At 30.5% G+C, this 27,989-nt stretch overlaps 4 protein-coding genes across 4 annotated transcripts; all 4 read left to right on the plus strand.

The window, feature by feature from the left end:
* The first annotated feature begins 2,944 nt into the window (after positions 1-2,944).
* On the plus strand, positions 2,945-3,916 carry LOC122859864. The gene has a single exon (XM_044163545.1). It carries the CDS (start codon positions 2,945-2,947, stop codon positions 3,914-3,916), a length of 972 nt encoding a protein of 323 aa, XP_044019480.1.
* A 2,794-nt stretch (positions 3,917-6,710) lies between these two features.
* LOC122859538 lies at positions 6,711-9,546 on the plus strand. The gene is made up of 2 exons (XM_044163185.1): positions 6,711-9,032; positions 9,166-9,546. Exon 1 carries the CDS (start codon positions 7,708-7,710, stop codon positions 8,506-8,508), a length of 801 nt encoding a protein of 266 aa, XP_044019120.1. The 5' UTR covers positions 6,711-7,707; the 3' UTR covers positions 8,509-9,032; positions 9,166-9,546.
* An 11,734-nt stretch (positions 9,547-21,280) lies between these two features.
* LOC122859865 lies at positions 21,281-24,858 on the plus strand. The gene is made up of 7 exons (XM_044163547.1): positions 21,281-21,370; positions 21,493-21,609; positions 21,680-21,743; positions 21,841-21,906; positions 21,977-22,063; positions 22,160-22,210; positions 24,614-24,858. The coding sequence occupies exons 1-7, from the start codon at positions 21,344-21,346 to the stop codon at positions 24,856-24,858; spliced, it is 657 nt and encodes a 218-aa protein (XP_044019482.1). The 5' UTR covers positions 21,281-21,343.
* A 1,823-nt stretch (positions 24,859-26,681) lies between these two features.
* Positions 26,682-27,961, plus strand: LOC122859866 (putative mediator of RNA polymerase II transcription subunit 24). The gene is made up of 2 exons (XM_044163548.1): positions 26,682-26,888; positions 26,933-27,961. The coding sequence occupies exons 1-2, from the start codon at positions 26,682-26,684 to the stop codon at positions 27,959-27,961; spliced, it is 1,236 nt and encodes a 411-aa protein (XP_044019483.1).
* The last annotated feature ends 28 nt before the right edge of the window (positions 27,962-27,989 follow it).

The following is a 27,989-nucleotide window of genomic DNA, read 5'->3' on the forward strand; positions in this document are numbered from 1 at the left end:
TGATCATTATAAATATGTTTTAAATTCATTTCATCTTGTCGAAAAAGTACAAGAAAATTTGCATTATCTCGTACTAAATGTTTTGGTATACGTGCATAAGTTTGAGAAAGATAAAAACAATCAACATTTTGATGACGACCCATACAAAAAAAAGCCCGGATATTGTCTTTTTTTTTACACGTAACATCATCGAAAATCATTAATGAATTTGGATGAGCAGCTTGAGGTTCAATTACATTTTCATTTTCATTAAATGGATAATAGCCGATACATTTCGTAGATTCAAGTAATTTCTCTAAGAACTGATATTTTGGTTGATTTAAAGATTTTGAATAAACATATACATTTTCAAATCGTAGCCCATTTGGAGAGTAATTATAGCTAGGAGGGCATTTGTTTTACCACAATTAGATGGACCACAAAAAATTCCTCGCACACTACTAGGTAAAAGCTTCCCATGTCGTTTTTGATTTTTTTTATTTGAACTTTGTTGAACAACATTATCAAAATTAACTACTGGCAACTTAACATTCTGCTCCGCAAAACATTAACTCCATGTTCACGACTGAATATTTTTCTATAAATACCAGGTTTTTATAGCTTTGATTTCATTCATCACAACACTACGCTTGTGCACAGACGTCGGAAAAAAAGAGGTAAAGGTCTCATAAATACTTTAATCAATAAATTACCAATACTGCGGACCAGGTACTAAATTATCGAAAAGGTTAGCTCGAGGTGATCCTGGTATAAATCCATTAGACGCTGCCTGTAAACAGCACGATATTGCTTATTCTGAAAATCGAGATAATATCAGCGTCAGAAATCAAGCTGATAGAGACCTTGTTGAGAGAGCTTGGAAACGTGTACTTGCAAAAGATTCTTCCATAGGTGAAAAAGCAGCTGCTTGGGGTATAGCTAACACAATGAAAGCTAAAGAAAATTAGGTATGGGTCTTAAGAAAAAAAGAAAGACAAGAAATACAATGTAGAAGTCAAAATGTACAAATTAAAAAAAAAAAAAATTGGTGAAAAAAAAAAAACATTATTCAGAAAAATTATAAATGCATCGAAAGAATTTATTAAACCAGACAAAGACCCAATTAAATGTGCACTTGAAGGAGCACACGATGCTGTTAAAAAAGCAGAAGGGCGAGGAAAAATACGGATGCCACGTATTCTACCATTGCCATCAAAAATAGGTGGTTTTTTACCATTTGTAATGCCACTTTTTGCTGGTTTAAGTGCTGTTGGAGCATTGAGTAGGGGTGCTGCTAGTATAATGAAAGCAATAAATGATGCTAGTGCTGCCAAACGACAATTTGGAGAAAATAAACGTCACAACACGAAAATGGAAACAATTGCCTTCGGTAAAGGCTTATATCTTCAGCCTCATAAAAGAGGAATGGGTCTTTTTTTAAAGCCAATAAAAAACATGTAAAGCTACCACATCGGGCACTCACTAATATTGATCTATTGAAGTATGCTAAAGCTATGAAAATCCCATATTTTAGAGGAGTTTTCATGAGAAATGATTTACCAACTACTAAACCATGGAAATATGAATCAGCCATTATAAATTTTGATAACAAAGATGGTTCTGGTACGCATTGGGTAGCATATAAAAAAAGAAATAATAAAGTAATTTATTTCGATAGCTTTGGAGACTTACAACCACCTGCAGATCTCGTAAAATATCTCGATGTTGGTAGCATAAAATATAATTATCAAAAATTTCAAAATTATGATACAGTCATATGCGGACATTTATGTTTAAAATTTTTGACTGGAGAGTTATAAATACAAAAACAAACATAATTAATACATCAGTCATGGATGACTCGTTTACGTTAACGTTGTCTGGAACATCGTCCGTTCTCAAAGCACAATATTATCCATCAATTGGATTATCACATGAGAAAAATGATGTTATTGGACTTGTCGAGTTACTTACTTCTAATTCAATACCTAATATTGATTTACATAACAATAAGTTTCATATTGGTTATGAAAGTGAAATTATTCTATATATACCAACAAGAAGTTATGAAATTGAAGACATTGAAAAATACCTTCTGCAAATGGTCTCCATAAGTCTTAAACCAAATAATAGTGAACTGTGTTGTGAAATTAAATGTGATCGTCCGATAAATTTTATTCCTGAAGATTCTATTGGAAGATTATTAGGATTTTCACCTTAAATCTTGGAACCTAATGTGACTCATAAATCTGATTTACCAGTTACAATATTGAAAGTTAATGCTCTACGTGTTGAATGTAATATAATAACAGGTGCATATTTAAATAATCAACAAGTTCATACTATTCATGAATTTTTTCCTAGTGTTCCACCAGGATATAAGATTATAGAAGTGCCATCACATATCATTTATTCACCAGTCGGCGTCCGGGCAATACACCATCTTCAGCTGAAAATTGTTGATCAAGACGGAGATTTAATAAATTTTCGAGGAGAAATCATAACAATAAGACTACATGTAAAGAGTATGAAATAATGTGTACTGTCTTTCAAGAGAAAATAGTTGGAAGCAGTTATATAAAGAAATTAACATGCCAAAAACCCATCAGTCGTCATCAGACAGTCAGGACACTAACACGTCAAAACGTCCAATTTCTCAAGAGTCTTGGTCTCAAACTACGTCAAATAAAGTAAAAGTAAAATTGTGTTGTCTTTTTCGTTTTATACCATGGAAGGAATCTTAAACATTCAAAAATCGATTGTTTTTGATAATTCTATAGCTCGTCATGAACTCCATGCTCATTAACCATATGGAGCGCCATCTTTCAATAATAATGATGAAATAAGAATTGGAATTCAACATCAAGATCTGTGCATACTACCATCTAAAAGTACTCTACACATTCAAGGAAAATTTACAAAAAATGATGGAGCTGCTGTTGCAAATACTACCAGTTTAGTAAAAATGGCTATTGCTCATTTATCTGAAGAAATCCGCTATGAAATAAATGCTGTTGAAATAGATCGTAGTAAAAATGTAGGACTCACAACTCTAATGAAAGGTTATGTATCACTCACACCTAACCAAAAATCATTATTGGAAAATTCAGGCTGGACAGATTCTGCTAGTAATAATGCTGATGGATACTTTGATATATCAATACCATTAAACTTACTACTTGGATTTGCTGAAGATTATCGCGAAGTGATAATTAATGCAAAACATGAACTCATTCTTACAAGATCAAATACTGATACCAATGCATACCTAAAGACAACAGCAGCAGAAACTGCAAAAATTGCTATTCAAAAAATAGAATGGGTTGTACCATACATTCGAGTCTCAGATAAAGATAAAATTCAACTTTTAAACTACATATCAAAAGATCCAGCTATTTCACTAAGTTTTCGTGCTTGGGAGCTGTGCGATTACCCTCTACTTCCTGCGACTTCAAAACATGTATGGAATGTGAAAATACCAACACAACTCGAGATACCAAGATATGTAGTTTTAGGATTTCAAACTGCACGTAAAAACCAAACTGATAAAAATGCAAGTCATTTTGATCATTGTAATTTGAGAGATATAAAATTATTTTCAAATTCACAATCGTACCCATATGGAAATTTAAATCTTGATATAAACAAGAATCGATTCGCTTTGCTCTATGATATGTTTACAAATTTTCAATTATCATACTTTGGAAAAGAGCCAGAACCATTATTAACAAAGACAGAATTTTTAGAGCAAGCACCACTCATTGTCATAGACTGCTCTAAACAGAATGAATTTCTAAAAAGTGGACCTGTGGATATACGTTTGGAAACTGAATCAATGGAACAGTTTCCCCCAGATACATCAGCTCATTGTTTAATATTACATGATCAAATTGTGGAATACAAACCCATAAGTGGTTCCGTTCGAAAATTGATATAAATTAGAGTGTGAGCAAAAAATTTCCTCATATATCATTTATTTTTTGATGAGACAATAATAAAAATGTTTAAAAGCAAAGATAAATCTGCCAAGGAGAATTCTGATAAAACTTGTTTGTTGAATGAAGAAAAAGAAAAAAAATTCAGTCAACCAAAGTCATATGATTGGGAGAGAGAGAAGAAACCAAATCAATATGAAAACATCAAATATGGAAGACTCAAGGATAAATAAAAGTCGAGTTTCTTTCAATTCAACACCTACAATTCATATGATGTATACATGGTTGTATGCTTACAAAGCTGCACGATGTGAAGAATGGATACAACTTGCTCGTGATCATGAACGTTTCAACATGAGAATTCAACGATTGAGTGAAATCATCAGTCCAATATTAATAAAGAAAATATTATCAATTTGTAAATAATATAAAATAAAAATTTTTTTTTGAAAAAAAATATAAAAAATTATTGTTATTGTTTTTTATTTAGCCTTTTTTAAATATAATTAGAATAGGAAAAAAATATATCGGAAAAAATTTTAGTTTTAAAATTTAAATATTTATTTCGATAATTATTCTTTCATTTCATCATCATCTGCAACTTCTCCTTCTTCTTTTTTTTCTTGAATGCGAAGTTTCAGTTTTTCAGTTTTGTCCCATAACGTGAATAAATGGTTGATCAATTGTTCAAAGTCAGCATATGATGATTTCTCAAAATATTCTTCAACAAGCTTATGAAGATCTGTCACCCATGGTCGTGTTGTACTCAAATAAATCAAAGGTGATTGGCTATCGTCAAATACTTGTTCCTGTTTTTCGACACCGAAATCTTTTCTCAGAAGCTCCTTATTTTCCCAAAAGAGTCTTCACGAAAAATTTTTACTTGAGTAAATTTATGGATGTATTCTGGGTATAATGATAAAAATTTTGAAAAAATTGTAGATTCACCCCAGCAGTCTATTTCTAATAACCTAAAATGAAAGTTAATGATTATTTTTAATTATTTTAAATTGACGAAATGACTTTAAAATTATTATTATTTTGTATTTGAAGTGGTATAAAAATTTCAATACTGTTTATTAAGAGCTGTTGCTTTGAATATTAAAATTAAAATTATATTGTTTTGTAATTAAAGTTGTTGTATAAAAATTTCAGTACTGTTTATTGAAGTTTTATATTTTTTTTAATAAATTATATTGTAGATTATTTATTCACTGGTTTATTTATTCTATTTTTAAAATAATTTCACGTAGAGTGAATGCCCGTGAGAAGAGAGTCTGGTCGGGTGTGGATCCGTGGGGTGCATGTCGGTGGGAGGACTGTCCGTAGGAAATAAGTCCGTCGATGATCATCAGGGAACCCATTTCAATATCAAGTTGATTTAGCTCCTTCCTCACGATAACAACGTGGTATTTGAAAATATCTATCAATACCACTAATCATAAAGGACAAAAAGCTGTTAAAATTGTTGAGGACTTTGAATAAGTGAATAAAATTTACTTGGTTCTTGTGTTCAGACAATAAATTCTTGTGCACCACCAGGTGTTCTTTTAAATAATGTTGGTGTTTCAACTTCAACAAAACCACAATTATCAATTGAATATGTTCTCATTTTATGTATAACATTCGATCTTATACGAGGATTATTTTGCATTAATGGAGAACGATGCATTTTACGGTGTACTTTTGGCATATTATGTTGTCTTATATAATATGGAAGTTGAGCTATTGAATTATTTTTTACATTTAATGTATCTATTTTTATTTCATTTCTTTTTGTTTTCATTTCATCATTTTCTTTACCTTTTGGACGAGCCACTTATTACTTTGCCAGTTATTGATAAAAAACTTTCATAATTTCATTTTTTAACCAAAACAATAAGCATTTCATTCTGTACATTTCATTCTTGACATAATACACGTGGAGCTCTCGTGGAAAACTTCGGGCAATATTCTGAAATATCGTAGCCGGATTACTTATTAGACAACCCAATATTGCCCTATAGAATAATCCTGCTAGATATGTAATTAATGTAACCCTGTTTATCCTGCTCACTTAAGAAAACAATAAAAGGGTAGGGTGATAAATTCGCGTAATGTAGGGATAGGTAAAAGGAAGCCTGAAAAATGAGCGAAAAATATACCACAGTAATACAATAAAAATGATTCTAAACAACACTTGCAATTTAATAAAAATAAAACAAATTACTTTTCCATGAAAAATTCGGTACAACCAATATTTAATTAATTGACCCACTTATAAATATTCACGCGGCGCGTGAAAAAAGAGAATCTAAAACCATGCGGTCGTGGCGGAGTCAGCGGTTGACAAATAATTTAATTAAAACGACCCGTCAAATAATTAGACTCAAAACCCGAAGTATACACGACGGGATTGAGAAGCAATCCAGTCGCTATTTTGATGAATCACTGACTCTACATCGACGAAACGATGACGCGTGGCTTTCACATAAATTTAAACTACATAATTATTACACTTTCGGGAATAAACACTAAACCAAATTTATTTAAATATACTTACATTAGTTGTTGATTTTTTTTATTTTAGAAATCTGGTGACGGTGTGTACCTTGGCTTGACCTTGAATCTGGCTCGTATGTGACAGGTTGGGCCTGTTTATTTTATTAACAATAACATAATAGCCCAGCTAGAAATTGAGCATCCGTTCGACGTCGATTCAAAGTCGAATTTCGAGCTCGGAGCTCGATCCGACGTCCGTACGTATGTCGGTTGGACGTCGAAACGTTACGCTGAAGTAGCTCGGACGGACGTCAGTAGTGAAGCAAGGCGGATCCTGGGACAGTTTGATATCAAACCCCCACTCCGGCCCAATTAAACCCCCACCAGGCTCCGATTAAATTCCCCCTCTATGTTAGTATGTCAGCCATTTTGTATATTGGTAACGTGAAGAGTTGGTATATCTATATATTCAAAAGTCGGCCATTTTGTATATCGGTAACGTAGGGAGTTGATATATCTATATATTTGAATTTGATTCTATATGTCAGCCATTTTGTTTATCGATAATGTGGTAAGTTACTATATTTACATGTTTGAAATATCGGCCATTTTGAATATGATTTAAATTAAAAAACTCAATTATTATTTTGATTCAAAATGGTTAAATAGACTTGAAATTTTGTTTTTCTCACAGTAGAGATTTTGTCATTCAGGCAAGATGACTGTAGATGTTTTCGGTCGTCAACTGCCAAAAAGTATAGTTAAAAGTAATACAATAAATAGTGTTGGTGTTCGAGGTCCGACGGGTGAGGGCTTTAAGCTAACAAAGGATAAACAATATGATATAAACCATAAACGTTTGTGTAATGTCGGAGATCCGCTAAATGCAAACGATGCTGCGTCAGTTAAAATTGTTCGCGAAATGATTCAAGAAGAAACGCGAGTGACATATCATCAGACTGCATCATTGAAAGATAGTTGTGAAAATAATAGCATTATGATTGGCGGACTCGAATCAGCTTTTCACGATCATAAAAATGAACATTCTATAAATGTTGATGCAGATTCAATTTATCAGAGCAAAAATTTTTTTCAACTCATAGAATCTAGAGTTAGCACACTGGAAACTATGTACAAACGAATTTCCGATGTAGTCGAAAAATTAGATAATAAGAAAATTTTATAGAAGGGGAAGGTTGATTTTGAAAATTGTAGTGGGGGAGCTAGCATCAGGCAACACTCAGAACCATATATATTTTGCCAGTTGTAAAAAACGAACTCGACAGTCAAGATCGCAGTTGAAAAAATTAAAATGGCCATTTTTGTTGATTTTCAAGGATTCAATGATTCAATTTTTATTATCAAAGAACTTGCAATTAGTAATGCAAACTCAAAGCTAGCAAGTGAAACTATCATTTTTGCTGCACCATGTGGAAAAGAAAATTTAACGAATGAGTATTGGAAGACTATTGAAAAAACTGTGACTAATGTGCATGGAATTTTATGGAGTGCTGGGGATGTTGACTATCGTGAAGTATCAAATATAATTAATGAAAAACTAGGTGGTGATTTGGAATATATCTATGTAAAAGGTGCTGAGAAAAAAAAATGGCTATCAGAAATCTTGAAATCACAGACTGCAACAATCATCAACCTTGATGATCTTGATTGTCCACCAGATGAAAAATTATATAATCTACCAACATTGAGGCATATGAATTGTCATACAGAATGCATTAATTATATTTGTGCTGCTGAAAATGTAAATCGATACAAATATTGGTTTGCTAGAGCCTTTACATTTCGACCATCTCTTCGCAAGTCTATCATGTTCTATAGTATTGTCGAAAATTTGGCGGATATGTCTGCTAAAGATATTGCGCTGATTCCAACAATGGCAATCATCAAATTTTCCGCTCATGAAATAGATAAAGTCTGGGATAAGCTGTCTGAAAACCAGAAACAAAATCCTCACGTTTCAGGATTGCGCAGATGTACCAAGCATTCAATTGATTGTGGAGATGGTGATATAGCTGGATGTTTTTTTTATTCACTAATAAAAGACTGTGAGAAATGTGCTGCAGAGCAATCTTCTACTAAAATGATCATGTAAAAAAATTAATAAATAAATGAAAATTTAAAACGATGAAAAAATTGTGTTGGAATGTATATTTATTTCTTTTTTAATATTTAAATTATAAAATAAGGTTAGCATTAGAATTCCTTAAAACCAAGTTTAAACATGTTTAAACATGTTCAGGCAAGTTTAAACATGCTCAGACATGTTTGAGGAGTTGGACAGCTGCAAATAGTAAATAAGTTTTATTATTATCATGTATAAATATTAACTTACAATCATCCAAAACTTTTTCAACGAAACACATGACTCATTACAAATAATGAATCAGCCAAATAATAATCTTGAATGATTATTCAGCCTCTAACAGCAAAAATTTTTAGAAAAGTGACTCACAAAAAAAAAATATAAGCCTAACCTAACCTAAGAAGCATTTAAAGTGGGGATCGTTGAAAGTGGGGGATCGATTTTCCTTTAAAAGCTGCTGCCCAGAGCTGTAGAGCCACAGATCTCATCGAACCTTCTGAGCTAGCATCTCCAAGACAGTAAAAATAAAATTGGTAAATATTTTATACATATATTATATTATTCATACGATTAAACATTTTATTCATGTAACCTCTCATTTATGTATTTATGTATTGTCGTATTATTATTCTTGCAATGATTCTAATTTTGTTTCATTTCCAACAGGCAACATGGACAAATTATATGCAGAAATGAACACTATTGGAGTAACACCATATCCTGCTACTATCCCAATCAAAAAGATTGAATTTGATTACTTATATCGTGTGACAAATGTAAGACAAGTTCGAACACCATATGGAGATTCTATCATATTGGAATTGGAGCGCGAAATTTCAGTATTTCTACCAAAAAGACTTAGCAATTTCATCACACAGAATTCAACAATTTTACCAGAGTTACTTAAAGATGCTCTCTCTGGAGAACTTAGATTCGTCAGACATGGATCAAACCATTTTGGATTCGACAAAAACAAAACAACATTAAAATGCTTGATTAAGGAGTAAATGTATAAATAATGTTAATAAATATATATATTAAATACAACAAATTGTGTCTCATTTTTTATTTATTTTTTCATTCAATTATAGTTTTACATCAATTTTTTTTTTTCCTTTATATTATGTTAATTTCTGAATACTTGCACTGATAGGCTTATACTCTATAATACGATCATGTAGAATCAAACAATAAGCACTCGTTGCTGGAGGAAAGTTTTCCTTGGATTCAAATTCCAGTCGAACATCAACTGGTCCATATTTTATCATTTCATTTTGTCTGCTGCAATCGATGACAATTAATGGTGATTTTTCCAAAAATAATTTTTTTGATATTGCATAATTTATTTCTTTTTCATAAAATGTTTCACCAAAGTCCTTAAACATTTCATATAAAATTGAAAATTGATTTTTCCCAATATCAAGGTTCAAATTAGCATATGGATATGACACTGAATTGAGAAAAAGCTTGACATCTCGAATATTGCAATGCTCAAAATAAGCAGAGTTCTCATTCCATTTATTCTTTTTATTGCACTGAAAAGCTAGAATAATAAATCTAGGCTTTTCTAGCTGCGTACTTGTTTGTATTGACCATACATGCTTATTAGTTGGAGGTAAAATTGGCCATTCAAAAAGACACCATGCTCGAAAACTCATTGAAATTGGTGGATCTCGTTGAATAAATTTCATCATATCAATTTTTTTCTTATCAGATAATTTAACATATGGCACTAGCCATTCAATCTTGCTTATTTGAAATTTCAAATCTTTTTCTTCTGCCCCACCAATTCCAATACATGCATTCATATCACTTCTTGAGCGAATTAATATCATGCTTAGCATTGACAATAATCTTTCTATAGTCTTCAGCAAAGCCAAGAAACATTTGTAATGGTATACAAACATCAAAGTATCCATCAGTGTTAGTTAATGATATATCATCGCTAGTACCAAGCCAACCAGCATTCTCTAAATTTGATTCTGGATTTACTGACAGATAATTTTTTAAAGTGCTTGTCATGCCAGTATTTTTACTCCTATCAATCTCAACACCATTCATTTCATATCTTATTTCATCGAAAAGATGAAGTATACCATTATTAACAATTTTAGTAGTCAAAGCCGCTGCCACACTACCATCATTTTTTTCGGTCACTAATCTTCCGGAAATGTGTAATGAACTTTTGCATGGCAAAATAAAAATATCCTGATTTTGTATGTTGATTCTAATTTCATCACTGTTTCCAAATGTTGTTGAACCATAGGGCTGATGTGCATGGATCTCATAGTGAGATATTGATGAATCAAATTCAATTGGTGTGTTAATACTCAGCATAGCCTCCGCCATTTTGGACAGCACACACAATTCAAACAAGATACTTTTACCCAGACCCAACTCCAATAGCTTTCTTTTTTTTCACCACTTGAAGGCCGAGACTTTTCAAAAACTGGACACTCTGTGGTGTTAATGTTTTCAATGCTCGATGACAACTGATTGGTGGTGGATTGCATTGAATCCTTTTATATGATGAGCCAACTTTTCGATTATAGACGATGCCCATTAACGTGATTTAATGTGTAATCTTACAGTAATTGTCTCACCACGGAAGTCAACCAGATCACCGTCTTGATCAACAATTTTTATTTGCACGTGATCAATTGTTCTTACTGATACTGGCAAATAGATGATATTTGATGGAACTTCAATAATTTTATAGCCCGGTGGCACAGTTGGAAAAAACTCGTGGATTGTATGAACTTTTTTATTATTAATGAAAGCACCAGTGGTAATATTGCACTCAATTCTTATTGAATTCACTTTTATAATGTTTATTGGCAAATCGGATACGTGCACAATATTTGACTCCAAGATACGTGGAGTAAATCCCAACAGTTTTGCAATTGTATCAGATGATCGAAAATCAATGTCTTTTGCACTTTGTATATGACTGTGTAATGTATTTGTATTGCCCCAAAGCTGAATAGAGTATGGTTTCAAAAATTCAGCAAGAGCATCAATCTCATAACTTCCTTCAGGTATCTCAATCCAATCATCAGACGTTGAAAAATATATTTTGTTATTTTCTGATGTAATATTTGGTATCGTGTTAAATGTTAAAAAAGTCGCTAGGCCAAGCGAGTAATTTTTTTGTGGTGATAATTCAATCCTTGGAAAATATGAAGCTTCTAGAACTGATGAGTTGCCAGATAAAGTAAGTGTGAATGCGTCATGCATGCTCACTGTTACTATAAAGACTGATTATAATTAATGAAAATTATGCCTTTTATAGGCAGTCTGCTAAGAACTGAAGACACAAATGACCACAATTCCATGTATTCCAATTTTGAAAGCGTTTATAGTTATATTTGATGCTGCCAACATTTAAATATTCAACGAGCTCTGTCGGAGGCTGGAGACTTCCAAAGCCATCAAAATAAATCGCAAGATTTTTATTAACTTTTTTATATGCAGTCCAATGTGTACCAGGATTGTTATCATCATCGAGATTTATTATACCAGTTTCTCGATGCAAAGATTTTGTTGGTAGATCATTTCTCATAAAAACCCCACGAAAATTTTTTATTTTCAATTGCTCCGCAAATTTTATCAGATCCCAATCAGTCAACGCTCGACGTGGCAGCATCTCTACAAGTTTTTTGGAGACAGAAAAAATCCTGCCCCATTTTTATATGGTCTCATATATAGACCTTTACCGAGTGCTATTGATTCAATTGTATATTGTTTTTTGGCGGAATTTGCATCATTTATTGTTTTTACAACGCCGGAAGCGCCGCCAACTATTCCACCGATGGCGCTGAGTGCTGTCAAAATTGGAATCAATAATGGTAGAGCGCCACCTATCTTACTTGGTATTGGTATAATTCGTGGTACTTGTATATTTGATTTTCCCCCAGACTTCTTCATCTCAACTTTTGCTGCTTGTAATGCTGATTTAATATTCATCTGATTATCATTTACATAATGCATTGCATTTTTGGCTGCCTGAATAATTTTTTTCAATGGCAATTTTTTTTTTCTTCCATTTTTCTTTTTTTTTTCTTTTTTTTTAATACTAGCTTTCGGAGTTTTTGAATTTTTCATGCCCATTCCAAGTTTAGATTTTATTTTCATGGTGCCAGCAACGAGGGCAGCTGCTGCACGTTCCCCAATACTTGAATCTTTTGCAAAAACTCTTGATGATGCTTTTTTAGCAAGTATTTTGTCTGCCATATTCCTTGCATGCATATCATTAGGACTTGCTGCGTACGCAATATCATGATCTTTACAAAATTTATCGAGAGGATTGATGCCTTGATCACCACGAGCCAGACGTTTTTCCAATTTTGTCCCAGGTCCAGCGAATGAATATCCAGGAATATGAAGTTCAACTGGCAATTTATTTATAATTTTATTTAATAATCCATCACCAGCTGTATGGTTTTTCTTTTTTTTCTTAGGATTTTTATTTTTTTTAATTTTTTTATTTTTAAACTCAAAGTTGCCAGTTTTTTTGGCGTTTTTTGATGTGCATTTAGCCATGGCTTAAATGATACTGAACGATGGCAGATATAAATGGTTCTCTACAGTTTGATTTCGTTTAGTATGAGTCATGATGGAGTTCAAGGCACAAGCAAAAAAATTGTCAATCATAAATTTCGATATAATTACATCAAAAAGTGGTGCTGGGGTGAATACTATAAAACGTCATGGTGATTTATTGCCAAATACAATAAGATCAATTATTTGCGGACCATCAAATACAGGAAAAACTAATTGTCTCCTGAGTTTGTTGATCGATGAAAATGGTTTGCGCTTTGAAAACATATATATTTACTCAAAGTCATTAAATCAACCTAAATATCAATATCTCGAAAAACTCTTGGAAACATTGGATGGGATTAATTACTATCCATTTTCTGACAATGAGCAAGTTGTACCAGTTGATGAGGCGAAGCCAAATTCCATATTTATTTTTGATGACGTTGCAATGGAAAAACAAAATAATATTCGAGCATATTTTTGTCAAGGAAGGCATAAAAATGTTGACAGTTTTTATATAAACCAGTCATACGCTCGTATACCAAAACATTTGATTCGTGATAATGTAAATTTCCTCATTTTATTTAAACAAGATGAGATGAACTTACGGCATATATATAATGATCATGTTAACACAGACATGACATTCGAAAAATTTAAAACCATGTGCTTGAAATGCTGGAAAGATAATTATGGGTTTATTGTTATTGATAAAGATAGTGAAATAAATGCTGGACGATACAGAAAAAATTTTGATACATTTATTAGCATTGATGCATAAAACAAATAATGTATCATACTCATGAGGGCAAAATAGTGAGCAGATCAGTTCACGACACCAAGAGTGCAAGATGCCTCTGACTAGAGAAAACCTTGTGGAAGAATCTAATATTTTAAGTGAATTAGAAAAAGTTCGAAAAGAATACAACAAAAACATAAATTATTAAAACATAATCAAGATACTTTAGAGCAGTCATCGATTAATTATTTTAAGCCACTGCTGACACCACTCAAACAGATTAGTGATAAAGTTTCAAATTCAAAAAACATTGAGGCATCAAAAGATTTCAATTTTGATGAGGAAAATGAAGATAACAAAATTGATGAAAATAGCAAAATTTTCGATGATACTTTAATAAATGTGGAAGAAGAAGAAAATAGTGCAAAAAAAGTCATAGAAAAAAATAATATTACAAGTATCAATGATGATGATAGCTTGGTGAATCATTATCTTAACACCATCGATACAATAGCATGGGATAAAGATTTTGGAGTGAGAAAATTCAGGTCCTACTATAAAATTGGTTCTGCTGAAGTTTCTTTTAAAGACAATTGTGTATATATTGATAACAATTTCTATGAAATGACACCAGGAATAATGGAATTATTATTCATGAAAAGTCCGAATAAAAATCAAGTGACAGATATTGATAAAAAAAATTATGCTAATATTATCATAAATACAAATGGTCATCTAAAACGTTATGAACCACTTGGATCTATCAGAAATCCAGCTTCATCAAAATTTATAAAGTATATTTCACCACATATTACTGAGCATCATGGTGCTGGTCTTTTGCCTACAACTATGAGTCTCCAAAGCACAAGAAATATTCCACAACTAGATTATGTATGGTGGAATGATCCGGAAGAGCTTGTCGAACGCCTGCGATTACTGATTGCCTCACGAGCAGCTGGAAACTCCAGCCACAATAATGAAATCATATCGATTATTGAGGAATTGCGAGAAGCTGGTTTCATATATTAAGAAAATTGCATATTAATAATTAGTTGTTGCATATCATCAGTTGATGTAACATGGCAAAGTATAAATGGGATATTGTTAAAGAGCTTCATGCGCCTGCGCGAAAAAATTTTTCAAGAAGACATGTTGACATTCGTGACATTGATGAGACCTGGCAAGCTGATCTTGTGGAAATGATTCCATATGCTGCTGAAAATAATGGCTATAAATACATATTGACTGTAATTGACAACTTTTCAAAATTTGCATGGGCTGTAGCTGTGAAAAATAAAAGTGCAATCGAAGTTACAAAAGCATTTGAAAGCATCTTAAAACTTGGCCGCATTCCAAAAAATTTGCATGTAGATGATGGAAAAGAATTTAAAAATTCAAAATTCAATGAATTGTTGAAAAAATATAAAATACACATGTATTCTACATTCACACACTTGAAAGCATCCATTTGTGAGCGTTTTAATCGCACATTAAAACGTATAATGTGGATGAAATTTAGTTTTCAAGGCACATACAAGTGGGGAATGATACTACCATCTCTTCTAGAGGAATATAACAAGAGAAAACATCGAACAATTGGCATGAAGCCTGCTGACGTGACTCCAAATCATGCTGGCAAGTTAAAACAACGTTATGATAGTTTATATGCCGACTACCAACATATTGCAAAATTTAAAATAAATGATTTTGTTCGAATATCAAAATATAAGCATGTTTTAAAAAAAGGATATATACCAAATTTTACTAATGAAATATTTAAAATTGTAAAAATCAACAATACCAATCCAGTAACATACATGTTAAAAGATTATCAAAAAAACCCTATACAAGGATGTTTTTATGAGGAAGAATTACATTCAGTCAAACATCCAAATATTTATTTGATTGAAAAAGTAATAAAAAAACGTGGTAATAAATTATTTGTAAAATTCTTGGGTTTCGATAATACTCATAATCAATGGATAAATAAAGCAGACTTATAAAATAAAAAACAATGCATTTTAAAATTATTCACTCTATTTATTTACACATTTTTTGAAACATAATACATTTTACAGGCTGTGGTAATAATATTATTTTTGAATTGTAGTATAATACACTAGTATTATACATAGCAGACATTTACATTAATATTTATTGAAATTATTATGATTTCTACATTTTTATATTTATTTATTTATTCATTTTATTTTATTTATTGTTTTATTGGATTATTTATTTATTTAATTATTTATTTATACAGTTAAAACATATTACCATTAAAGCAGTGTTTACACTATTGCATACAAGTGTATTTACAAGTTACCAGATAAACCCTAGATAATACTAGCTTAAATTTTTATTCATTCGCGTATTTGTTTATTTAATTTTTACTTAATTGTTTATTTATTTCTCGACATGATATCCATCTATATAACTTTTTTGTATTTTTATGCACAACAAACATTTGTCATTTTATTTAAAAAAAAAAAAAAAAAAAAAAAAAAAGAAATACAGTATAATACCCTAGTAACATACCCCTGTAATATAAGTATATATTTACATTATAGCGACTTTTACTCTTGCTTGAGTATGAGGTTTTATTTATGCTACTCAAGCACCCTCTTTTGCTAAATTTAAAAAACATAAATGTAAACATTTTTATTCAATTTCCATTGGCTCATCAACAAATACTTCTTTGTAACCCCACGGTAGAGTATCAGTTGAGCCTTCAATAAGTTGTCGCTTATCATCACCAGCACTTAAAGCTAATTTTCGCATTTCTATGGTTTTAACTTCATGTTTTTTCGATTGTATCGTCCGTTGAATACGATCAATATTGACATTATTCAAAAGACAATTTTTACAATCGTCAAAAGTTATTGTTCGAAGAGCAGAACCTTTTACTCCTTTTGCACGTGAGCCATATGACTTTTTATCTCGCTGAACTCGATATGCATACATTTTAGCTCGCAAACCAATAAATTCTAATAAAATATCCCCATTTGTTTCATCTTTCATCAAGCCAACTACTTTTTTATTATGCTGCCCGATGCCCCAAGGGTTTGCAGGAGAATACTCAGATGTATCGAATTTTTCCCAATCTCTTTTCATATATTCATAAATATTATAACGTCTTACACCTAAAATAAAACTATCTGTATCCATATAATATAAAGTGACAAAATTAGAAAAATTTTTGCGTAAATAATTATAATAAAAATCATACATGTATGTTTTTGAAATATCTAATATACTAAAGCCTAAATATATTGGTTTATTTAATATAATTTTCAGTCTACGCATTTCAATTATTGCTAAATCACCAATTATGTAAGATGCGGAAAAGTTTGGTTTCGCAATTAATGCTTCTGCGCCATAACGACCTTTCAATTTTGTCACGATTCGTACATCGCGATGCTTTCTAGCATCTTCCATTAATTTACCAAATACACTATTATTTAAAAATTTATAGAAATTCTTTGAAAATTCATTTGTTGCTTTTTTACGCAATTCTGTATTTAAATCAATATATTTTTTGACGAAATTTTAATACTTTATACAAATTCGTAATTTTTAATCCTAGACTGGTGTATAATTGCAAATTTCTATAGTGAATAATATATTTTTTTTTTGGTGACAATGTTGTTAGTAATTTTTTACATTTTGAAGTTGGCAATGGTGGCTTATCATGTATTGGAGCTAATGGCAGATCTTTATGCTCATCATGCAATTCGATTGGATAGTCCATATCAACTTCTAAAATATAACCCCATTCTGATGTTTCACTAATTTCATTCAAAATATTTAAATTAAAATTTTCAACCCAACTAAAATCTTTATATGGTAAATATGACATCATTGAAGCCCCATATAGATTATTAACATCAAAATACATTAAATAATTATCTTCTAAATTTGGATCATAGTCAGATTTCATATATTTATTATTTGCCTTACCCCAACGATTTGAACATTGTGCCAAGCCACCTCGAATACCGCTTTCAATAAACAACATTTTATCAACATCAGTCAGCAACTCTAATTCAATTTCAGTAATTTTTAGCATTGCCTGCATTGCCAATGATGGACATGTAATAAAATGGAGTGGGTCAAGCTTATAGGTTTCCATACAATTATCTCTAAAATTTTCAAATATATCACTTAATAAAATATCAGTTCTTAAATATAAATCTGAGTACTCTCCAAGTGTTTTTATATCAAAAGTATGCCAAACATTGCAAGCGTGAGCATAATCGGCATCACTAATATGTTCATCATAGAGTTTTGAAAAAAATTGATCCTTCGTTGGTAAAGTAGGAAGGTTCAATTTCTCAAAACAATCAACAAAATCATATGGAAAAATTCCTTTTTTATTCACGAGACTGAATTTATTTTTATCAGTGTAATATTTTTGAGTTATATATTTTTCATCATTTGTTAAATATGAGGCTAATTTTTCAATACTTGAAGGCATAAATCTAAATGAATCAATAAAACGAAGCTGCACGCGTGTACCTTTGACATACTTTGTAAATGAGATATATTTTTTTTTTATTACGGTAATAATGTCATCTGACCTGGAAACTGAGTTGCTAATTGTTTTAAAATAAAATGAGAATCATAACTTGACGTATTAAGCGACACTACATTTATAATACACGACTCTTGATAATTTATATTACAGCTGTTGTGTGCCCAACCTCTGTAGCGCATTAGGAAATGATGATGATGATCCTGAACTTTGGGTTTTTTTTCTGTGAATTTTTTATTACAAATATAACAAAACTGTGCTCTATTAAACTCAGCTTGTTCTTGTGGGGAAGTAATCATTCGATTATTTTCACTGAGTATAGCATCAACATTTTTTAATATTTTATATATCTCATTAATGAACCACTCAATACAATCATTAGCACGATATATTTTATGTTTTGATAAAGAGTCATCATAGTCACACTTTAAATAATAGCCTATACTGAATGGTATATGACTTTGCACATCAACACTTTTTCTTTGCACACTATCTTCATTCTTTTCCACTTTTTTAAGCAAACACTCTATGTCCATGTAAACAACAAACGGCACTCTTAACTGATATTTATAATTTTTAAATTTTAAAATATTATTTTGTTTTATAGGCAGTTCGATACGCGACTTATTGACGTTAAAACATGCAAGTTTATGATTAAAATAAGATGATTCAACTTGAAAACTGCACAAGCAACGATCACAAAATAATTTTTTACTTTTGTGTTTTGACAATTGTGATGACAGCAACATTGACATATTATGAATCCAAGTATAATGATATTCATCTGGAATGTATTCATCATCATTATCATCTTCTTCCTTTTCTTCTTCTTCTTCTTCTTCTTCTATTTCGTCATTTTTTTGTTGCATTAAAAGATGAATTAATTCAATTGTTTTTTTTACATAAACTTTATTGAAATTTAAATTTTTTGTTGGCTCGATTGGTGTATATTCACTCAAGTGATATGGCACAATTATTTTTTGTTTTTTACCATTTTTTTCTATTATTTTATTATTTTCATTTTTATTATATTCGATGCCATATACTGATATCGATAAATCGTTTACTTTTTCAAATTTTTTAATATTCTGTAATGACATTGGAAAATTAAATTGTTGATATAATAAAATATTTTTAAATGGATCTTTACCATTGTTAGGTGGCTTGTACTTGCTCATACGCTCAGGGTGATCTTTAAAATTATACATGGCTGCTAAAATTGACCACAGAAAACAGTATTCATCATCGTTTTTTACGTTTATTATTGCATGTTTCACTTTGAGCCATTTCGGTAATTCTACAAATGAATTACCACCCTTAAGTGGTTTGTATACATTGATTTGAATTTCCATGTTATTTATTTCATGAAGCGTCCAACCTGAGCCTTGCATTTCAATATCATCTTTTCGCGCATTTAATTCATTGAATTTTGCTGTAAACAATTCTTCCATATCTGTTGATGGTAATATTATCATGTTTCCGGTATGAAGATATTTTGTATCAATTGTCTCATTGTCTTGTTTGGAAATTTTAAATTTGCATGATAAAGCACAACTTTATAAGAGTTTGTACTTTCCATTGCCAAATTTAATTTTGCTATGAGCAATGTTTTAACATCATTACAAAAAGCCTGAACGTCAACATGTTGCAAATTGATTACTGCGCATGTGCGCATATTTGAATCAAATAAACTTGAAACTTCTTGCCATCTTACTCTAGCACTAATATTTTCACTTTCACTATCATTATTATTATTAACATTTTCATAGTCACTATCATCATTTAAACCAGAACCAACTTTAATTAGTAATTTTTCAATTTTTAGCAATGCCCGCTTTGCATATATTAGAGAAGTTGAAAATTTTTTCCGCTCGTTATACTCCAAGGTTTCATTCTTCATAATATCATTATATTCAACAATTCGACAAGATAAATCATCGATTGATTCACAAATTGTATCTCTGTTGGCACTATTCCGCGATAAGTTAATGAACATATTATCATAAAAAGCACGCTGCTCTTTATAACTTTTCATTGGCATATTCGCGTATATTATCATTAATTCAGCCATGTTTTAAAAAGTATGAAAATACTGTATCAAGTAGCAGGAAATAAAAAAACTATAAACCCCTTCTGAGAGATTTAGAAAGAACTGATATATTTAATTGTTTTGAGAGCCCTTATATACGTACAATGGGAGTGAAATTATTTTATTTTTAAGAGGTGTGTGACATTTTCATAGAATTTTTGTCTTGAAAATATTTATCGGAAAATAAATAAAACATTTTTGCTTCCTTCAAGACATTTTTTGTGAATAATAGACAATATTATTTACAACTTTTATCATTTTACATTGTCTTGATTATTCACTGTGATGGAATTTTGAGAAGAAAAAAGCTATTGGAAAAATTTTATCATTTGTTTACTTGACAGTTTTTATGTGCGGCAGTGGTGAGTAATTCTAAACAAGTTTCATCTTGTAAATTTGGCCTTCAATTATTCAAGCATAACGAGATAAAAATATTGAGAAAATTTTAACATTGTTTATTTACAGGAAAATAAAAGTATTGTAAAGATATTATAGTATGTAAGAGAAAAACTTTTCATTTGTTTAGGACGAGAGATTCTCAAAGCATCATCTTAGCATGTGACTGTATGTGTGTGTGTAGATGTACAATTTTGCATGAAACATAGGAAATATATATTTTCTATGTTGGCTAGTGACACATAATTCCAACAAGCTCCTCCAGGTATAATGAGAATGGATCATTGCAAACGTTTTATCTCTTGTTTACGTCAACAAACCTCGCATAGTAAACAGTTTTACATATCTAATTTTCAGAATTATAAGTCATTTTGAAAAATGCTTTCCATGAAAAACAAACTTACTATTTCCATCATCATAATAATGATCCCCACTTAAGCCCTTATTTTGGGATATATAAGCCGAGTACAACTGCGAAAATATCAAATCAGTTTGGGACTTGCTGAAAACTGTGAACCAGGAGCTGCAGAAAAACTTGGACAAGATGATTCACGAATTTTATAACAATGAGGTAAGTGATATATCAACATTTTAAATTATTTATTAGTATTTATAAATTTATCATTCTATGTGTCTAATTTATTTATTAATGTATTTTCAATTTGTTAATTTATTAATTTTTTTGATTTTTAGTTGGATCGACTTTCCACCCAAATTGCACCACTGATTGTTATTGAGGGAGAGTATCGAGAGGATGAGCGTTCTGGAGTTTCATATGATTTACACATGCGAGAGGATAATTTAAAAATGGTAATATTCGATTTTTTATGCATAATTATATTTAATCATTATATTTGTTTTAATAAATATCGTTTCTCAGATTGAATATAATCTTTTATCAATACATAGTTTAATGTATTCATCAAGACTAATGAATAATTATTGTAAGTACTTTTTTATATTTAAATTCAAAGATTTTTTCTAAATCATTAAACATGTCTATAATAATAATAATAAACTGCATAAATTTTTTATCCACAGGTGGTTTCAATATTCATACAAAATGTATAGGAAATAATAGAACTCCAATCTCAACTATTTTGCCAGGTATAATTCGAATGTTCATAATTTTTTATTTGGTTTTTATAAAATATAATTTTTATTCATTGTATTACAGATTACTGGAATGATGGCTCCATTTTCCCAGAAGAAGACGATTCACCAGTGGCACTTGATGAGTTGCAGTATGATGTGACTCTAGATGGTAATATATACATATATATATATATATACACACACACATAATTATTTTCTTCATATTAATTACTCGATTTAATAATGTTAATTCTTATGTTTTCAGGATACTATGAAATTTTTGATTCATTTGGAAGAATGCCAATTATTAATTTTTGTAAGTATATTTAAACTGTTCATATAAATAATAAATAAATCCCATAAAAAAAAAAATAATAATAATAATAATAATAATAATAATAGTAATCCTTTATTTCACCCAACTGGTAATACAACCAAATTACAGGGTTTAACATGTATTATTACATTTAAATGATATACAGAATTAGATAATCAAACATTTAAATTAATCAAACTAATTATAACAAATCAAGAAATATTAAGCAAGAATAATTTTAAACAAAAGAATAATTTTTAAATTAGAAATAAAATGAAAAATTTGCATTACATAAACTAACAATAATAATAGCAAAAATATTAGTTATTTATCAATAAACAAACTCATTAGAGCAGCTAACCTTACAGATCTATTCAATGTTAAAAAATTAATATCATTATTTATTTTTGATAAGTTGTTAACAGCTGACATTAATGCATATGATGGCTTACTAACTAAATAATTAGAACTAGCTAGATGAGGATAAAAAGGCTGGGGCAATGCCCGCCCTTGTTTTAACTGTGGTACATAAATGTTCAAAAGACCAAGCAAGTCAGTACAATCAGTGACTCCATTAATTAAATTTAAACATAATGAGGCAGTAATCAACTCTCTCCTTTTCTCTAAAGAAATCATACCTAATTTTTTACACATTAGAACATTATCAGTACCTTGAGGAAAGCTCTCATGACATTTCAACCAAAAAAACCGCCTAATAAATTTTCTTTGAATTTTTTCAACTTTATAAACCAGCTGTTTCGTGCTTGGATTCCAAATAACCCCACCATAATCAGTAATTGGTAAGACAAGACTATTATACAACAATTTTAGCGTTGAAATATCGCAAACTATCATTGCCTAATAATACACCCTAAAACTCATGGCATGGCAATCATTTGATCAATATGTACTTTAAACGTTAATTTTGAGTCAAACACTACACCAAGATCTCTTTTAACTATTGATCTTTTCAATACCAAGCCATTTAATTTATAATCATACAAAATGCATTTTCTTTTTCTTGCAAAAGTGACGACTTCACATTTACTCTCATTAATTTTTATTTTTTTATCATCACAGAGTGATTTAAATAAATTAATTGAGTCCTGTAAATTTATTACATCATTCTCACTTCTAATCTCAAGATAAATTTTTGCATCATCCGCAAAAAATAAAATATTACAGTTCATTTTAATTATGATATCATTAATAAAAATCAGATAAAGTAAGGGGCCCAGGTTCGAGCCTTGAGGTACCTCTGAAGTGGGCTCAAAAAAATTTGATACACCACCATCAATTTTAACAAATGTTTTACGTTCTAAAAGATACGAAATAATAACTGAAATAAGTTGGTCAGGTACATTAATACTATTCAACGATTTAACTAACTCAACATGTGAAACTTTGTCAAAGGCCTTTGCAAAGTCTGTATATATAATATCAACCTGATATCCATTATCAAACGCATTTAATATATATTCTTTAACAACCAAAAGATTAGTGACTGTAGACCTATTCTGTAGGAAACCATGCTGTTGAGAGGCCACAAATGGCTTAAAGTATGATAATATAATTTCATATAAACATTTTTCAAAGACCTTTGACAATGAAGAAAGAATAGTAATTGGCCTGTAATTATGTACATCATTTTTACTACCTATACCTTTAAATATTGGAGTAACACATGCTATTTTTAAATAGTCTGGATAAATTTTGCATTTTAAACATGAATCAAAATAGTTTTGGTGGGTATGAAAACAAACTCATCACTACATACATTGGCAAACTTGCTGGCAAAGACCATCTTGACCAGTAGCTGGCCTTATGCTACAAGTGATTTTAATGACTTAAGAATAAGTTCAACACTAAATAAACAATTTATACCTGTAGCTGAACTATTAAACATCTTTAAATAATTAATATCTTGAGAACTAACTGGGTCATATACTGTACAAAAATAATCTGCAAACAACTGTGCAACTGTATCTAAATTACAAATGTATTCGTCATTTGATTTGATTACCCACTGTGAAACACGAGTACTTTTTTGTTTTTTCATAGGACACTAATAATTCAATAATTAATTAGTTAATAAAAAAAAATAATAATTAGTGTATATCAATAAAAAGCAAATAATACTTCCTCAGTAACGGAGCAGAGGAAAAATTTTACAACCTTCCCCAGCGCCGCCTAGCGTTCGTTATAATAATAATAATATTTACTTATTTGTTTATCTAACAATATAGCTCTCAGACCATCAGAAGGGGAAGAAGAAGCATTGGAGCAAGAGAGAAACATCATCAGAGAACAACAAAAAAAACTGGAGAGAGCTGCCATAGAATTAATAATAATTAATTAATTAATAATAATAATATTTACTTATTTGTTTATCTAACAATATAGCTCTCAGACCATCAGAAGGGGAAGAAGAAGCATTGGAGCAAGAGAGAAACATCATCAGAGAACAACAAGAAAAACTGGAGAGAGCTGCCATAGAATTCGACAATATATATAACAGTCAAATGGAGATTGCAAATTGTTTAAAAAAGGATGATGATGATGTTGTATTTATAGAAGAAATAATTTCTGTTAATGATGATGATAATAATAATAATAATTGGCATAATGATTGTACAATACTCGAATGAATCATGCAAAATTGAATAAATATTTGATATTAAATTTATAATTTTTCAGTCATTGTTTTTTTTTTATTATTAATAAATATATCCATCATAAATTTATATTTTTAGTCATTGTTTCAATTATTATTAATAAATATATCCATAATAAATAAATATCATCCAATCACAGTGTATATATATATATAGATAATAGTAATCACTGAATTACCAACATTCAAAATGGCCGACTTTTGAATATACAGATATACCAACTCCCCACGTTACCGATATACAAAATGGCTGACATAGAGGGGGAATTTAATCGGAGCCTGGTGGGGGTTTAATTGGGCCGGAGTGGGGGTTTGATATCAAACTGTCCCAGGATCCGCCTTGCTTCACTACTGACGTCGGAATTCGAGCTCGGATCGAGGTCGAAAAACGCTCGATTCGACGTCGATCCAGAGAGAGCTCTAACATAATTCTGTGAGTGAGAATGAGGGCAAGAGGTTCTCAGTAAAAACTTTCATAGTAAGTTGATCAACTAATTAACGTTAATATAATAATTCGCCGTTAGGTGGCCGACAGGTTAAGCCGTCTTTTGTCACTACTCCGTTCTAATTCATAAAATTAATATATAAATATTACATAATTAGTGACCTTGTTAGATAAATACTAACTAGTGTGATTATGTAACTCGTGCCACCAAAGATTATTGTTTAATTAATAATTAAAGACTATCTGTTTGAGGAATAATTTGACTCCGGCTTCTGGTTATGGGCTCTATGAGTATTACATAATACTTTTGTCCCCAAAGTGATATTTCTACTTAGAATTTTGTATCATCAGTGACTTTATTTAATCAAGTACCTGTGGTGTATGGTACATACTTAAAGCATTTACTAAAACTTATACCTCAGAAATAGTGCTAAAATATTAATTAAAGAGTGCTTGTGAATAATCTGGTGATTGGGCATTTTGGTTGTATGACCTTGTGGCATTGCATCTTGCCGTCCAGTCCAAAAGTGTGGGAATCAATTATTGAATAACAATCATTGATAATCTATAGACATACAATATGATGTACTTCATTTAATTGCTGGTCCGTTGTCATAAATAATCATACGATTGTTAATATATAAATTTATTTATAGTTTAGACAACTAACCTCAAAGTTATAATTAACAATATATTAAACGATTTTTTTTGTGTGCTTATCCATTGTGAATGGTAATTTAGTCTGTTACTTATCGACTATCAACTTGAGCTTAGTTAAATTACGTAACATACGGTAGAGTGAGCCACTAACTTCTAAAGTTGTCAAAGGAGTTCATGTGTCAAAATCATTGTTTACATGCTAGCTGTCACCTCTTCTATCATGTCAACAATTCGTTCACCTAATAGACGTAGTCTATCTCTTGATTTGAAGAAGCTCTCATGAGTGCTGATGACAATACAATAAAAAAGAGTACCAGAAATAATGTCAAATCAGTCCTAGACTTAAACAAATTAATTAAGCCTGTGGGTAGGCCACCAAAGAAGAATGAAATGTCAATGATTGATCAGATCAAAGTATTAATGGATATGCAAACTGATAATCTAACTTCATCATTAATCGAAAAGATTGAGAACAAATTTGATATTATTAATAATAAAATAGACATACTTGTCCAAGAATTCAACAATGAATTTACAGCTGTTGATAATGAAATACTAAAACTATCTGCATCAATCAAGAATGTGCAAGAATTAAGCAATAATCACTCTGTACAAATACAAGATATTGTCAATAATAATAACAATAATAATAAAGCAAATAATGGAACTGATCTTATCTGATCTTAAACAAAATGTCCAATATCATTATTTTTGGCATTCCAGAAAATCAGGACTTAAATCTAAATGTCAAACAAAGAACTGATGCTGATCGAGGTATGGTAGATGATATAATTAATTTGGTTTACAAAGATGTATCACCACTATTTGGTAAAACTAAATATTCATCTAGTCGTATACATCCATTCACTGGTTTAGATAACAAACCAAGAATGACAAAGGTAAAATTTGCTAACATATTTAATAAGGAATTATTTGTTCAGAGGTTTTTCGAGCTCAAAAAGGAAAAGAAATTACTAGAGTGGATGAACCATCTATTTGTATCCAACGACTTTTCTCCTGCTTAGATACAACAAAGAAACTCACTAAAGCAACAAATGGAACAAGATGGAACACTGAACTCAGCTGTCAGATTCGTGAATGGAGAGTTCAAGATCATCAAAATAAATCGTCCAGTCAGGAACCTCTAAATGATGATAAAATTAATAATAACATCAACACTTGTAATAACACCAGCCTAAATGGTAGCAAGTATGATACATATAATTTTGATAATATAAAAAACATTTCTAATAATCATAAGAACCATAACAATAATAATATTAACAAAAATAGTTTCAATCCATTACCATCTCCTCTATGCATAAATAACAATATAAATAACACTTCCAACAATCATAATAACTGCAACAATGAAAAAAAGGGGTCCAATTTAACATCATCTCTATTAAGCACTCAACAACTACCATTACAACTAGATATACCTCATCCATCTTCTTCTACTTTTTCTACTTTTGCTTCATCTTCTACCCATTCACCTGGTTCAAATGTTCATCTACCTGACTCTGGTACTACTGATATAGGAAATGATCATGATAATAAAAAATTGACCAAAGTTGCTCTTGCTGATTCAACAAATACACTAAGTGATGATAATCTTACTTATGACACATCTATGGTGGGAAAATGTCAACAATTGTTGATATACTACCAAAATGTCCGTAGTATAAAGAACAAAGCTGAGGATATATATCTAAATTCATTGCACTGTCAATATGACATAATTGTCATCACTGAATCCTGGCTTGATAATTCTATTTCATCTACTCACTACTTTGATTCTAATAATTACTTAATTTATAGAAAAGATAGAAATAATGATAAAACTAAAGGTGGTGGTGTCTTGTGCTCACTAAATAATCTAAGAATCAAAAACCATCATATCATTAATCTACCACTAGAAATCACTGATATTAGTGACGTTGCACTTCTTGGTGTATTTGTTGAATATTAAAATGTCAACTATAAAATTTTTGTTCTGT

This window comes from Aphidius gifuensis, linkage group LG6 (assembly GCF_014905175.1).
Source record: "Aphidius gifuensis isolate YNYX2018 linkage group LG6, ASM1490517v1, whole genome shotgun sequence".
Lineage (NCBI taxonomy): Eukaryota > Metazoa > Arthropoda > Insecta > Hymenoptera > Braconidae > Aphidius > Aphidius gifuensis.